The 15,359-nt window shown below is 51.7% G+C and overlaps 1 protein-coding gene across 6 annotated transcripts in view; it reads left to right on the top strand.

Annotated features, from left to right (window-relative positions):
- The window catches only part of meis2a (Meis homeobox 2a), an 85,517-nt gene that overhangs the window by 18,062 nt on the left and 52,096 nt on the right, over window positions 1–15,359 (top strand). The window contains exon 8 of one of the 6 annotated variants that reach the window (XM_084675357.1): window positions 8,352–8,456. The exons of the other annotated variants lie outside the window; for them this stretch is intronic. Within the exon in view, the coding sequence (XP_084531483.1) occupies window positions 8,352–8,456 (105 nt within the window). The remainder of the gene's footprint in view (window positions 1–8,351; window positions 8,457–15,359) is intronic. 6 annotated transcript variants of the gene reach the window in all.

The raw sequence follows: 15,359 nt of genomic DNA, 5'->3' as shown, positions 1-15,359 counted from the left end.
CATCTCCATTCACTCACCCATGCTCTCCCCTCCCTCCCTCCCTCCCTCCCTCCCTCCCTCCCTCCCTCCCTCCCTCCCTCCCTCCCTCCCTCCCTCCCTCCCTCCCTCCCTCCCTCCCTCCCTCCCTCCCTCCCTCCCTCCCTCCCTCCCTCCCTCCCTCCCTCCTTCCCTCCCTCCCTCCCTCCCTCCCTCCCTCCCTCCCTCCCTCTTCCACTTCAGCACCGCAGACTATCTGGCCCTCTTCCAGAAGGTGATTAAACAGAACGATCAGCTCCCTCTTTCCCCTTCTCTCTCTCTCTCTCTCTCTCTCTCTCTCTCTCTCTCTCTCTCTCTCTCTCTCTCTCTCTCTCTCTCTCTCCTCTCTATCTGTCTCTCTCTCTCTCTCCCTCCATCTCTCTCATTCCCATCCCTCTCTTTCTCTCTTTCTGTGTTTCTCTCTCTCTCTTCCTCTCTGCCCACCGTTCTTTTCTCTCACTGTATAACACCCCCCAATCTCTGGATTAAGACACAAAAACACTTCAAAAGACGGAAAGAAGAGTATGGTTAACGCTATCCAGTAAGTCAATCGGAGGACTTCCAGTAACGTCACCCCCCCCCCCAGCCTCCCTCTCTTCCTCTGTCCACACTTCACCCCAAGCACTCTCCCTTCTTCCCCTTCCCTCCCTCCTCTCCTCCCTTTCCCTGGGTTCTCAGATCTTCCCCGGGCCATGCCCCCTCCCTTGCTGACTGGGGCTCGTCCCTCTGGTCCGTAATCACGAGCATGCTTTTATCCCAACCCTGTCCAGCCTAGCCCATATTGGCCCTGGCCTCGCTTTGCTCCACTTGCCTGGTCCAGTGCCTGTTCCTGGTGCTGAGTCTGGGTCCTCCACAGCAGGAAAGGCACATTAACTGGGTCAGCCTAATGTGCAAACTAATGTTTGCTGGACATGGGGAAAAAATTACCCCGATTATTCTGACATCAGCTGAGGAGAATGTATGTTATGCGCCATTAGGGGAAGGCTTTGGGGAGACACTTTTTCCCCCCTTTCTTACTCTCACTTTGTTCTTTCCTGACTTCTGTCTTTTTTCTGGAGTGGATACAGACCAGCCTTGGTGGAAGTGAGCTGGGCGTAATTAACAAACATAGAGGAAACTGTGGGGTCGGGGGTAGGCAGGAAGGTAATCATGAGAACTATATGGAGCATGGTGAGTCTCTTTGTTTCTCTGTCTCTCTTTTTGTCTTCTCTCTCTCTCTCTCTCTCTCTCTCTCTGTCTCTCTCTCTCTCTCTCTCTCTCTCTCTCTCTCTCTCTCTCTCTCTCTCTTCTCTCTCTCTTTCCGTTTCACCTCGTGGCCCAGACAAAACAGAGAAAGAGAGGGAGAAAGAGGGACTGAGTGACGGAGGTGTACCTCTGTGCCTCGGTGCACTCAATCATTACACAGATGTGGAACGCTCCGATTCCCCGCTCCCTGAGCGGACGAGTCCCATCACCGTGGCGATGCTGCTGCGCTTGGGGAGCTGATGTAATATGGCTAAAAGGGATCTTAGAGCATGGCCCCAAGGGCACCGCCACGTCCATTAATGCTGCTGTATTTTCACAAGGATGACCATGCGCCCGGTTCATTAAAGGGATAGTGTTTTCCCAGGAATTTGGGGGTCTTGTTATAGCATGCGTCTTCCCTGAGGGAGTCGACCAAGAAGTCAACCCCTTAAGAGGTGATAATCCAATTGCTCTAGTCTCAACCAGATTTGATTTCCTCAAGCCGCCGGTGGGTGTTTATGTGTGTTTGTGTGTGTGTGTGTGTGTGTGTTATGTGATCATGGGTGTGTGTGTGCCTGTGTTTATACTTCTCTGAGGGAAAGTGAGTTCAAGGAAGAAGACACACACATATGTATGCACACGCACGCACACACCCACACACACACACACACAGCGACAGTGAGACGCCATAGGCATCTCTTAGGCCATGTCCGTGAGTGACTCGAGTCCCCATTCTAGTAGAGAGGGGTTAGAAGGGCATGTCAGTCAAAGGCACACCTGCAGGGAGGCTCCGGCCCCCCTGCTCCTACGCCTGCTCACACTGGCTCATTTAAGGTGTGCTTAGTTGGGGTTTAACCCTAGTTGGGTCCCCTCCCTTTCTACCTCATTGTGTTTGACCAATGGCCCTTGCTCTCTTTTACTTTTTCCCCTTTCTTCTGTCCCCCTTTGCTCTCTAATCTCTACCCCCCCCCCTTCCACCACCCCCACCAGCCTCCCCCCCCCCCTGTATCCCCACCTCAGAACTGTGAGAACCCCTCCTATAATCACGACTCATTTGAGGATAATAGTCTCGCTAACTAGCGAGCTCGCTAGCTCGTTAGCCAGCAGGCGCGGTGTGGTCTCGTATACAAGCGGTGGATTTTTCAGAGCGAGCTGCTTCTGAAGCTCTCTGGAGCATCTGTACCCTACAGGTCGTGTTTTGCACCTGGCAGACTCCCAGTCCAAGAGAGTGGGAGGACGACAAAGGGGGCCGCCACGTTGTTGCAATGCAAGTTTTTTCCCCTTAGCTGATTTTCACGCGTACATCTTTCACCGTTTATGCAAAGCTTTTGAGGGCATTATGGGAGATAAGCTTATTTTCTAGTCTGTTTCCCACTCGGGTACATGCTTAAATGAGTGTTTAAGCAGAAGGCAGTTTTCTGGGCGTACAGTACAGCACTCCTCCCTATGGTCCTCATTTTGCCCTCCCTTTTTCCCACACCTGATAGCTTTTGTTCCTCCATTCAATGAGGGAAAGGGGGGCAGAAGGAGGTGAGAGCTTTGACAGTGGTTAGCACCATGAGTTCTTGTGTTTATTGCAAGCGTGCATCTAATAATTCCTGATTACCCCAAGGAGGTCTTAGGGATGTTAGTCAGCAGGGATAATTTCTTATTTACATGCCTCGAGCAGTGTGCACTCTTAAGGAAACACAGGGGCTAAATACACAACAAAACAAATCAACATGCCAAAAGAGGCAGGCTCGAGTACTGGCAGGCTTCGGGCTGATGCTGAGGAGCCCTTCATTATACACCTACTATAATTCATTTTAGAGGGTTATCAATTTTCAGAATACAGGAGAGATGTTTGGAGGGGAAGCAAGAAGCAAGCCATGTCAAAAGAGAGAGGAGACAGAGAGGGATAAAAACAGAAACAAGGATCCCTGAAGGAGGCCTGATTTAAAAGGTTGTTCCAGTTCCCCCGTTTTCCATGTTCTGAGGCGGAACGCGCATGTTAAACACTGCCATCTTTTCTCTCTTTTTCACGTGTTTCACGCCCCGCCCACCCAAATGCAGAAGCCTGATTTGTATTTAATGAAAGCCGTTGGGTTCGGGAATACTCCTCTCCACCATTTTGTTGTTATTGAGGCTACCCACCAATGCACTACTTTAAATATTGTTTTTCTGTTCATTTAGGTTTTCTGTTTGTTCTGGTTTCTGCCCTGACTAGTCAAGAGTTGTTTGTGTGTGTGGCGTGTGCGTTTTTAGAGAGTTACTTCCTAGTTTTTTTTTTCGTTTTACTCTCCTGGCAATTTTCTCGAGTGTTATTTGAAAAGGGGAAAACGGCTCAGTAAAGCATCTTTCCCTCTGCCATCAGGCAAGGATGACTAAGGCTCCCTTAGAACAATTGTAGGAAACTAAGGAAGAGGGGAGGGTTGAACAGAATGAAAGAAAGAAAAAAACATTGCTATCTTGCGATAGCCATTCGTTCATTATCCCCCAAAAATCTCCACTTTGAAAAAAGAAAAAACATAATGTAGCTTAATTCTAAAAATAAGAGAGTGAGATTTTACATTTTTCCTAAGTGAGGGGGTGAACAGCATTGTTTGGAGAGAATGCTGACTCCCTGGGCTGCAGTGCTTAGACAACAGAGTGTCTGCAGGAGACATCTGTGAAGCCTGACCTCTTGACCCCGGAAAGAATGCTGTTAAGGTGGGGGAATGCTGCCTTTACCCCTGGTCGGCCCACAACGCAGCTCTGAGCCCAGCAGCTACTCTGCTACAGCGCACTCCTGAAACAACAACACCAACACCACCAACCACAAAGAAGAAGGGAGCAGTAAGAATGGGAGAGATCAAAAAGAGAGAAAAGGGGTCCCAGGCCTGGACTGAGGAGGGGGGGGGGGTAAAGGGGTGGGAGGAAGGGGGAGGGAGAGAGAGAGAGAGAGAGAGAGAGAGAGAGAGAGAGAGAGAGAGAGAGAGAGAGAGAGAGAGAGAGAGAGAGAGAGAGAGAGAACACAGGCCTCGGTCTGCGCTCTGCCCTATGGGCCTGGCTGGCCGCTCCTTCTGCGGCCCCCCATGAGATCGTTTTCATCCTTTATAAGTCAAAAGGAAGCCCAGTCCAAAATAAAAGGTTACACAAGCCAGCTCCTGGGTCCTCCTTAGTGGAGGAGAGCAGAGGAGAAGCTCCATGCTGTAAGGGCTCTGCTGCTATTCAAAGCACCTGCCATTGTGTGGGCGCCCATCCAGGCCTATTGTTGTGCAGAAATTAGTCGTGCTCCCTTTGGCTCCCTTTGGCTGCAGAGACATGCCACACACACCCTTGTCTTTAACACAGATACGTGCCTGGGTGGATGTGTGGCCGGGGCTACCATCACCACTGGCTCTGGCCTTTTGCCCTTTCTTCTCTCTCTCTCGCTCGTTTTCTCTCTATCTCACTCTCTCTTTCTCTCTCTCTCTCTCTCTCTCTCTCTCTCTTCTGTCTCACCACTTTATTTTCTTCTTTCATTCCTCTGCTGTTCAGTCCTATATAACCCTCAACTAAACCAGGCCTGAGATCTTTATGTATCTATCGTCTCCTCTTTCTTCTTTCCTCCCACTCTCTCTCCCTCCCTCCTTCTCTCCAGTGGTGTATCTGCTTATTGTTTCTGTAGAGGAGCACCCTCATTACCCATGGTTAGATTTTAAGGGTCTTTCCCTTTGATTGTGGCCTCCTGGGGAGTGAATTCTGGGCTGCTGGGAGCTGAGGGTTTGCCTATGCTCCGAGCACTCCCCAGCCCCAGCAACGGTCTCAGGGAGTGGGCTTGGGGGTACTGCCGGGCTGGGTCTTGTTGCCGAGGCACCGGGGTAGTGCTGGTGTGGAGGGGGGTATGTGAGGGGGGAAAATTGAAAAGTCAATAAGGAAGGCCCTTCAAAAAAGGAGGAGCGAGAAAGAAAAAGAGAGAGAGAGAGAGAGAGAGAGAGAGAGAGAGAGAGAGAGAGAGAGAGAGAGAGAGAGAGAGAGAGAGAGAGAGAGAGAGAGAGAGAGAGAGAGAGAGAGGAAACAAAAGGAATCAAAAGCAGAGATGAACAGCAGAGAGCAGCTTATTACCAGGGTTCCGATCCACCAGTGCTGGAGCATTAAGGCTGTGTTTTATCTTGCAATGCAGTTCCATGATGAGCTGAGTGTGGGGTTAGGCCCCTCCCACAGATGGTTCGGGTCCAGAATGATGAAGTTACGATAGGATTTGGTGATATGCAGTTGGCGCTGTGTGCGTGTGGAGGTGACATACATTGTCGCCTGCCTCTCCCACCAACATACTAGTGGTGTGTTTTGGATGAAATCTTGTCTGGCCTATTTCAGACCAGCTTGTCAGGCCAAAAAAAGGGGTCCTGAAATGTGATAGAATACCTATTTGGGTTGGTCAGCCAGTCAGGGAAGTGATAATTTGAACCTTGGGCTTCCAAACTAGCATTCTTGGCTGTAGTAATGAGCCTCTCAGTCTAGGACTGCCATGGCAAATTACTCTGCCAACAACTGTCAAGCATCTAAAATCAAAATTAGGACCAGGATTGGTGTTCTAATGAAATGACCTGGTGAATTGACTTTAAGGAGCGGGGAGGGACAGTCAATACAGAGGCTCATCAAAACCTCCCTTCCGGTCCCATTACTGTAAGTTAAGGAAATAGTCTCCTGTCCATGCATTGAGCACAGCCTCTGCTGTCGTATTATATTTCTTACTTTTTCTCATTAACTCATTAATTCTGTTCATATTGAACAGGGGCAGACGGAGTGTGTTGTTTGAGCTGTCTGAATAGGGTCATCCTTGTCCTTGTGGGAATATGTCCAAGTCACTAAGCTCTGTGGCTCTGCAGTAATGGAGCCTAAACTACTGGTATCGAGCTTCACCCAGATCTCCACGTGTTCCATGGAACCTTGAAAGAAGAGGCGTAGCCTTGTGAACATCCTCCCCCTATCTGGGATCGAGGGAGTGTATCCAAGAATTTGTGTGAATCTGTGCCACAACCCAGAAGAGCTGGCAAAGTTAGACTGCCAAAGTCTAGGCTAGGTTAGGCTCAGTAATGCGCGTAAAGGTTATGCCAGGCTAAGCTAAGTTAGGCTAGGCTAAGCTAAGTTTGGTTATATTAGGCTAGGCTGCAAATATTGACTCGTAAAAGAGTCAGCAGGTGAGAGGTCTTGACAAGACACGAGCGGCTCAAGCGCCTGTAAAGCAGTATCTGATTTCTCTGCTGGTCGGGTCCCCTGAGAAGAAGCCCATACCCTATGTTGATCAGACAGACGCTCAGCTGTATGGAGAAAAAATAAATAAATAAATGAAGGGATGAAAGACGGGTTCGTGGATGAGAAGCTTCCCCTCTTTTGTCTGCGATGCTTGGTGAGAGCGAGGGAGTGGGAACGAGGGACGAGAGAAAGGGGAGAACAAACCAGCCAACTGACTGGCCCTGCTCGTGTCTGGGCGTGCCCGTGAATGTGCACGTGTGTACGCAGACTTTTACCAGCGCTTACTACAATTGTATGTGCGTGCATCTCTCTCTGCGTGCGTATGGGTGTGTTTGTGTGTGACACAAGCTTACTGTAAAAAGGCCCCGTTCGAGAGAGGGGAGCAAGTCAGCAACGGCGCAGACAAAAGCAGAGATCAACTAACAGAGCTCCACACTGGCTTGACTAATTTATGAGGGAAAACTATGCTGCAGAGAGATGGGGAGAGAGAGGATGAGAGAGCGAGGATAAGAGAGATGGGGAGAGAGGATGAGAGAGAGAGGGGTAGAGAGAGAGGGGGAGAGAGAGAGGGGGAGAGAGGAAAAAAGAGAGACGGGGAGAGAGAGGATGAGAGAGAGAGGATGAGAGAGAGAGAGAGAGGTAGAGGCAAGAGGAACTGAAGGAAGTTTCATTGACTCCAGAGCTGGCCATGCCAAAGCCCACAAGGGGTTTCCTCTGGGTTTGAACTTTATCAGGGGCTACGCTTAATCAATACTGTATCGGAAAAAGAATTAATTACTAAAGCAGAATAAAACAGCTGCATTTTAAACCGAGGATTCATCAATTCTGTAATCTCTCGGTTACAGCTCAGGTGCCAAGAGGATCATTCCGACTCCATGTAATGAGGAACTGTGGGAGTTTACTCCCCCACCCTCAGCCTCATTCTCTCCTCCCCTCTTCCACCTCTACTTCTGCACCCTCTTTCTTTCTCTATCTCTCTCCGTCTGTTCCAATACTGGTTCTACTGCTGGAGAATCGTCAATATACCTCAGCTGTTTGTCATCCAGCTTCATACCTCTCCATATCTCTTTCTATCTTTTTCCTCAAAACCTTGCTCCACACACACACAACTCCCTTCTTTCGCCAGTGCCCCACTCATTCCTAGTGACACCCCCACCACCTCAACATTCCCTTCCCACCAAATTCCTGTCTTCCCAGGGATGAGAGAGAGAGGGGAGAGAGAGACAGAGAGAGAGAGAGAGAGAGAGAGAGAGAGAGAGAGAGAGAGAGAGACAGAGAGAGAGAGAGAGAGAAGGGGAAAGGGGTATTAAAGTGGAAATCTCCGGCCCTGCGTGGAGGCAGTAGGGAACGGGACGTTCCCGCTGTTGGAACCACTGAGCCAGACATTCCTTCACCCGGGCATCCAGGGAGACAGACCAGCAGTACTGGAGACTGGGAGACAGACACGCAGATAGGCACTGGCAAACAGATGGACAGACAGACAGACAGACAGACAGACAGACAGACAGGGAGGGAGGGAGGTATGCAGGCGTAGGCACACAGACAGGCAGGCAGGCAGACAGACACGGACAGGCAGACAGGCACACCCATTTCTGTAAGCAAAACCCTGTAAGTAGGAGAAAGGGGAGCACAGAGGGAACCCCTCTGGCAGCAGGACACCCTGGCCAGGCTATAAGCTATAAGCCTTACCGTCCTTACCTCAACCCCCACCACAACCCCTAACCCCTGTATACAACTACCCTTGACTCTCCATAAAAGGTGAGTTTCTGGGCAAGTTGAGAAGGGGTTATGGGTGATGAATTGGGTTTTTAGTGAGCTCATTAGGAAGCCAAACAGAGTTTAGACTGCCGGAGCGGGCCCGGGCTCAGCTCAGCGCCGCAGTAATCAGTTCTGCTCGCTTTGTTCCCTGCCTCCAGGACATTCGTATGAAAAAAAAAGAGAAGAGAGAGTGAAAAAAAGAAAGAAAACTTCATGGCAGCGGGCTGATGAGAGGCCTGGAGAGCAGAGCCTACAATCTGATGGTTGAGTTGTTGATTTATAAACCTTTTATTTCATCTTTTGCTCCTCCGACACCCCGCCCTCCCCTAAACCCCTTTACCCACCCACCCTCCTCTCTCCCTTCCGGTAACACAAACCTCCATCGTTGAAATCTCTCCTTTTTCGTGGGGTTGTCTGGCGGGTGTGGTAGGCTGGCCAGGGTAATAACTCCAAGGTGTCCTGCCCTCCCAGCTGCAACACAACACTAACAGAATGGCTTTGTTTGTTTGAGGCGGAGGTGTAATTGAGGGTAGAGAATCGCTACTGGTGTTGTTGTCCTTGTCCGGCCTGTATAACGTTGCGAGCTGTTCCCCCATCTATCTGACATCGCAACCCCTAGCTCGGGTAAAACAGGGGGAGGACGGGGTGGTGGAAGGTGCAGCGGAGTGCTGAATCCTCTCTTCCTTTCCTGTCGGTTCTCAGAGCTGACTTTGATAGCGCTCTAGCAGGGATTAATAAAGCCATATAGCCCCTAGCAGACCAAATCCATGTGATGAGCTCACTTGCTTCTCTAGCTCTCTCTCTCTCTCTCTCTCTCTCTCTCTCTCTCTCTCTCTCTCTCTCTCTCTCTCTCTCTCTCTCTCTCCCTCCCTCTTTCTCTCTCTCTCTAGTTCTCGCCCATTCTTTGTTTTCTTTTTATCTCTCTTCTCTATTCTCTCTTTTCATTGACGGATTCAGGGCTCAAAAGAGGCGCAACACCCCCTATTTTGGCTGTGAAAATGGATGCATTTTGCTCTGCTAATTTCCATGCTCATTCCAATTAATTCAACACGACCCAGTTTTCCTTCTGTGGAGTGGGGTGGCGGGTTGGAGACGAGAGGAGGGGCATGTGGTGAGACCCACAGACCTGGGCCCTTGCTTCCCTGCCCCTCTCTTCGCTCCTCTGTCCTCCTCCCAGCTCCTCTCTGCTCCTCTCTCCTCCTCTCTCCTCTACAAAGCCAGGACGGCCTGTTATTTAGTTTGCCGTAGTAATAAAGTTATCAAAGTCCAACGAGGGCAGAGGGGACGTGTGTAATTTTAACCAGCGAGATGGCGAGAGAATAGCTCCATTGTGCCTGGAAACCACAACAGGGAAGAAGAGAGGGATTGAGAGGGGCGGAGGACAGAAGAGAAGGGAAGGGAGGGGACAGGGGAGGAGGTGAGGGGAGGGAAGAAGACAGACAGGCTTCTATAAAGGATGTGTATGAGACAGGGATATGCACCTTGATAACCTCTGGGACCAATTAGGTCAATCTGATTTGGAGAAGAAGGGAGTGGAAGGTGGGGGGGGGCGGGGGGAGGGGACTGGGAGGGGACTGGGAGGGAGGGAGGGTTTGGCTGAAGGGAGCAGGGTGGAGTTGTCAGGGAGGCAGCGTGTGTGAAACACGCATGGAGAAGAGACCCAGGGCCCTTCATTAGCTACTGATCCTCACCTCCGGAGAGAGAGAGAGAGAGAGAGAGAGAGAGAGAGAGAGAGAGAGAGAGAGGGGTGCAGTCATGGACATCACAATGCCCTTTTGGTTCCCCTTCCCAAAAAAAAGAAGAGGAGCGAGATGTTGCACCCGCCCTCCTCCCACCCCCAAACCCCTTCCCCTGCAATTTAGCCCTTTGCTATTCATGCAAATTGGCTCCTGACATCTGCACACAACACATCTCTATCCCAGACCCTTTCTCCACTTTTCCCCCCTCCCTCTCCTCCCTCTCATCCCTCTAGATGATGTTCCTTTTCCGCCTCTTCCTAGTTGAGCTCCGCTGTACTCTATCGAAGGGAGAGGGGAGGGGGAGGTGGGGGGTGACATGTGTGTGTGTGTGTGTGTGAGGGGGGGGGGGTTCTCACTCAAAGTCCAAGTGTTTGTTCATGGGTGTGTCCCTGTGGTCTAATTGTTTGGGGTTAAAGTCTCAGGAAAGGCTACCTGTGCTAAGTAAGCTGTGCTTTTGTTTACTTAAATGAAAGGGCTGCGGACTAATAAAATCATCAGGACCAAGTGATCAGCAAGCTAACAAGACTGTGTGTGTGTGTGTGTGGGGGGCCGCTGGACAAATCTGAAGTGCAATCAGAGGAGGCCAGGCCAGCAGCCGCCATTGTGGGCCTCTCAAAGGGCCTATTTATGATGTCATTAGATAGTTGTTGTTACAGGTAGCAGGTTAATTACAGTGATAATTACCAAGTCCCAAAGTCTTTGATAAGAAGCCAGGCTTTAACCACACATTGGGCCTAGTGGTCACTTATGCTTGGAGTAACAGGAGACAAAAGCCTACAACAGAGGCCCAGGACAGAGGCCCAGGACAGAGGCATAGGTTAGAGGCCCAGGATAGAGTCCAGGACAGAGGCCCAGGACAGAGGCCTACAACTAGGGAGCTTTTCCTGAGACAGGTGGAGGGAAGCTTGTATTGGGAGCCTTGTTTTGGTTTGACAGGTAAAATGACCTGGCCAGATATGTAAGTGTTGCACCTGTTTTGGTTTTGCTCCACCTCTGTCCCTCCTTCCTTTCTCCTTTCCTCTGTCTCCGCTACCCCACTCCCCACCCCCCACCCCCCCACCCCCACTCCCCCCACCCCCCCCACTCCCCACACCCCCCACCCCCACTCCCCACTCCCCCCACTCCCCCCACCCCGCCACCCCCACTCCCCACTCCCCCCACTCCCCCCACTCCCCCCACCCCCCCACTCCCCCCACCCCCCCCACTCTCCACACCCCCCACCCCCACTCCCCACTCCCCCCACTCCCCACACCCCCCACCCCCCCACCCCCACCCCCCACTCCCCCCACCCCCCCCACTCCCCTCACCCCCACTCCAGTGGAGCTGTGGGGTCAGCATTTGGCCTGCGTCCAGGGAGAGGAGAGGGGCCGTGTATCGGTGTGGAGAGGCGATAGTTATCTCCTGCATTCCTGGGATGACAGAGAGATCTGCCTGGTGGCTGGGTGAGGGGGCGGGGAGAGGGAGCAGGGGAGAAGGAGGAGGAGCAGGAGGAGGAGGAGGAGGAGGAGGAGGAAGAAAAGGAGCAGTTGAGCAACCAATGACCTCCGTCTGTTTCCCTGCCGTACTGCCTGTCTGCCTGACTGCCTGTCTGCCTGACTGCCTGTCTGCCTGTCTGCCTGACTGCCTCCCTTTGCACAAGCCACAGGAAGAAGCCCTCTAATCAGGCTCTCTTATTCCACTTCATTTAAGGGAGCACTTAATGATGTGTTTTTCTGGAGAGACAACTACCCATTACTTGTCATGCAAACGGAGTCACTGAAGCAGGTGGGTAGTCAGTCAGCCAGTCAGCCAGTCAGCCAGTCAGCCAGTCAGCCAGTCAGCCAGTCAGTCAGCCAGTCAGTCAGCCAGTCAGCCAGCCAGTCCTACCTCCTCTAGGATGTGGCTGTAGCTGAAGAGTGTAGTGTTGGACAGGTCCTGGTCGTGCCACAGACGAGTAGTCAAGCAGGCAGCCAGACGACACCTGACCATGACATGAAGACTGTGAGAGAGAGAGAGAGAGAGAGAGAGAGAGAGAGAGAGAGAGAGAGAGAGAGAGAGAGAGAGAGAGAGTAGAGTAGAAGAAGAGTGTAATTGCTACGACAGGTTTTAGAGCTGTTAATGACTCCAGGCATAGTGCTCCCAATTTGTCAGCCTGCTTGGTGTTTACTAAGCTGTTGTTTTACGGTCCAGTGCAAGCCCTGCTGCTTGTTTAAGCACAGATCAGGAAATAATCAGCGTAAAGCAAAGGCTTCATTGGCCACCACACAAAAACAATTCACTTTGAGGCCCCTCATGTACAGTACATGGTGTATAGAGGAGCATGTGTGAGAAACAACACAGAAACAGTTTTATTTTAGGCGGAATTTAGATCATGTTGACAATGTGTTGGGAGTGTGTGTATTTTGATATGCGGCTCGCCGGCAGAGCGTCCGAGTGTGTGTTTTGTTATCACCGTGTGTATGTGTGTGTGTGTTTTAGGTTAGCATATTGCTAGCATGTGGTTGAGGCAAGAAAACCTGTAATCCCTTGGGTAGGGAATAGAGCAACAGAGGCCAGCAATTCCCCTGCCTGCTGGAGTGTGAATGGAGCGCTCTGCGTTTGTGTGTGTGTGTGTGTGTGTGCTTCAGGAACATGTGGTCCCAGTGTCGGAGAGGGCTGTGCGTAAATCCTGAGTAAATAAAAGGGGGAAAGGGCCGGACAAAAGAGAAAGCCCCGCTGCTTCGCTCGTTCGCTGCCATTTGGGGGACTGAATGTCCTAAACGGCGCTTATGCCGGCTGAAAAGTTGAGGAGAAAAAAGGAGGGGAAAGGGAGGCTCTAAATCCCCTCTTCTTTTCTCTCTTTTCTCTGTGGCCCAGCCTTTGGGGGTGAAGGTGGTGCTGGGGAGTGTGTGTGTGTGTGTGTGTGCGGGGGGTTGTTCGGCAAGGGCAGGGTCGGGGGGGGGGGGGGGGGGGGGCTCATGGTCTATAACCCATTAAGAGGCTGGGCTTTAGAACCATAGAGCCCCTTTCTACCTCCCCCCCACACTCATCCCCTTCACCCCTACCCCAATGTGGGCCAAGCATGCCTGAGCGGTCTGGCTCTGCAGTGTGTGTATGTGTTTGTGTGTGTGTGTGGGGGGGTGTCCCATTGTAATGAGTCCCTTTAACCACTGCCTCTGTACAGCACGGCCTCCACCCTCATGCCCCATTACCCTGAAACAAACGCCCGGCTCGGCCTTGCTAACCCTCCACCCAGCCTCCGCAGCAACGCTCATCCACACCCTGCTCATCTGGCTTAAACACTCCACGAGGCCAAATAAGCGTGCTCTTCTATGCAAGAACAACGAGGGCGTGCGCTGAGGTGGGTTCGTGAAGAACTCACCGAGTCACGCGCCTGTGCATTCTTGCAGTATTGACTGCTCCACCACCTGTGCATGTCTCCAGTCGAGCCGCCTGCCCACCTCCCCCATCTAAGGACCCTAGCGTGCTGCCCTGAAGTGCTCCATGCCCCCCAGCTATGAAGACATGCACTCTGGAGTCATTAGGGTTCACCCAGGCCCCTGTGCCCTCAACACGGACAGCGCACGCAGCACCGCGCTGCCTCTCCTTCCTCACACCCACCTACGACACACAGGGACGACCCTGGCGGAGACCGTCTTATTATTCAGACCAACATTAGTAAAGTGTGCTTGCCGAGTGTTTGCAGTCCTATCTCGGCTACTTAATGAGCTCAGCCCCGAGACCAATTTACTCACTGGGAGAAGAGAGAGGCATGGACTGGATCGGAATACATTTTTAATAAGTGCCCATCGGTGATGAGTGTGTGTATGTGTGTGTGTGTATGTGTGTGTGTGGTTTTTTTGCGCGTGTGTGTGTGTAGGAGAATTATGTACTGTGTGTGGCTTGTTTGTTTGCTCACGTGTGTCCGGTCCCCCAAACACACACATGTTCTCCCCGTGCACACGAAAACATGCACATACTTTCATTGCGTGCACTCTGACTCAAAAGTGAGAGGGAGATGGGGAGAAGGGGACGGGAGGAGGAGGGTGGAATGGTGGAGGAAGGGAGAGAATGAGGGGGTGTGGGGGGGGGGGTGAGGGGGGGGGGGAGGGGAGAGAGGGAGAGAAGGAGGCTGTCTCTTTTCCGTCTCCAAGGGCGCTGCTTTCCCAAACTTGCCCGGGGCTACACTCCACCACCTCCACTCCCCGAGGCCCTTGCTCCCGCCTCCTAATAGCCAGCCCCCATCTGTGTCACATGGCCAGATGATGGGACGCTTCCCTCTGCCCTCTCCTTTCCTTTCCTTTCCTTTCCTCTCTCCTCTCCTCTGCCCCAACACTGCCTTTTCCCCTTCCCCTTTTCTCTCCCATTTATTTATTTTTGCTTTGTCGAGTGCACATCTACACAGGTTAAAATGGCCGAGTTGCCAGGGAACAGTCAGAAGCCATTAGCGTTTGGGACAATTTGCCCTGCAGCGCTCCTTCTCTGGCTCCTAAGAAAGGAGAGGGGGAGGATGTAAATCACCCACTCTGCTTTAGATGTAATGAGGTTGTGTGCAAGTTGGGGCCGTTTCTTTCTTTTCCTCTCTCTTTCTCTCTTTCTCTCTTTTTTCCCCTTCTTTCTTTTCTCTTCTACTCCTTTACTTCTTTCTTTCTTTTTGACCTTTATTCCTCTTCTCCGGGATCCTCATTTACTTGATTATTTCCACCTCTTTGGCCAGCACACATTGTCAGTCCCTACCCCTCTGTGTGTTTGTGTACATGTCAGAGCACATGTATATGCATGTAGACGCATGTAGATCCTAAAGAACAGCTGATGCACAGCATAAGATCTGGGTTTGTGTGCTGTGTTCACACATGTACAAGACAGAGAGAGAGGGAGAGTCAGGGAGAGAGAGAGGAGCTGAAAGGCTGGGAGTCTGGTTTCACCCTTGCGGGTCTGGACTGGAGGGAGAGAGCGGGCAGGGTAATGAAGTGACAGGTCAGTCTGTAAATAAGCACGGGTCACCCTGGCCTCACCCCCAGCCTCGGCCTCGGCCTCAGTCCCAGCCTTGGGCCTTGTCTGAGCTCCACTCTCAGCCTCAGTCCAAGCTGCAAACATAACTACAGCCTCACTCACAACAAGTCCCACCACATGCTAGAACAGCCTCAATCAAGGCAGTTCCAGCCTTCACCCCAACCTCACCTAAAACCCCACCCCCAGCCTCAGCCTCAGTTCAAGCCCTAGCCCTAGCCATAGGGAGGCTATCACATTGCAGTGAAAATGGAAACGTCAATAAAATTAATCTGCCGGCCTTTTGGCCACTGGTGTCTCCCAACAGGAGACGGATTTGGAAACTATCTTGAAAGACAACATACACAAAACCAGCTAGGCTCTACACAAACAGCAGCCAACTGGTGTGTTGTAACATAGTTACATTTCATTCAAGCCTGAACACGGTGGTGTGCAGGGGAAGAGAGCAGCCTGGTGATG

The sequence above is a fragment of the Hypomesus nipponensis genome, chromosome 3 (genome assembly GCF_054491055.1).
Source record: "Hypomesus nipponensis isolate SF chromosome 3, ASM5449105v1, whole genome shotgun sequence".
Classification (NCBI taxonomy): domain Eukaryota; kingdom Metazoa; phylum Chordata; class Actinopteri; order Osmeriformes; family Osmeridae; genus Hypomesus; species Hypomesus nipponensis.
Note: the sequence above shows the minus strand (reverse complement) of the source record. Positions and strands in the feature narration are given on the sequence as shown.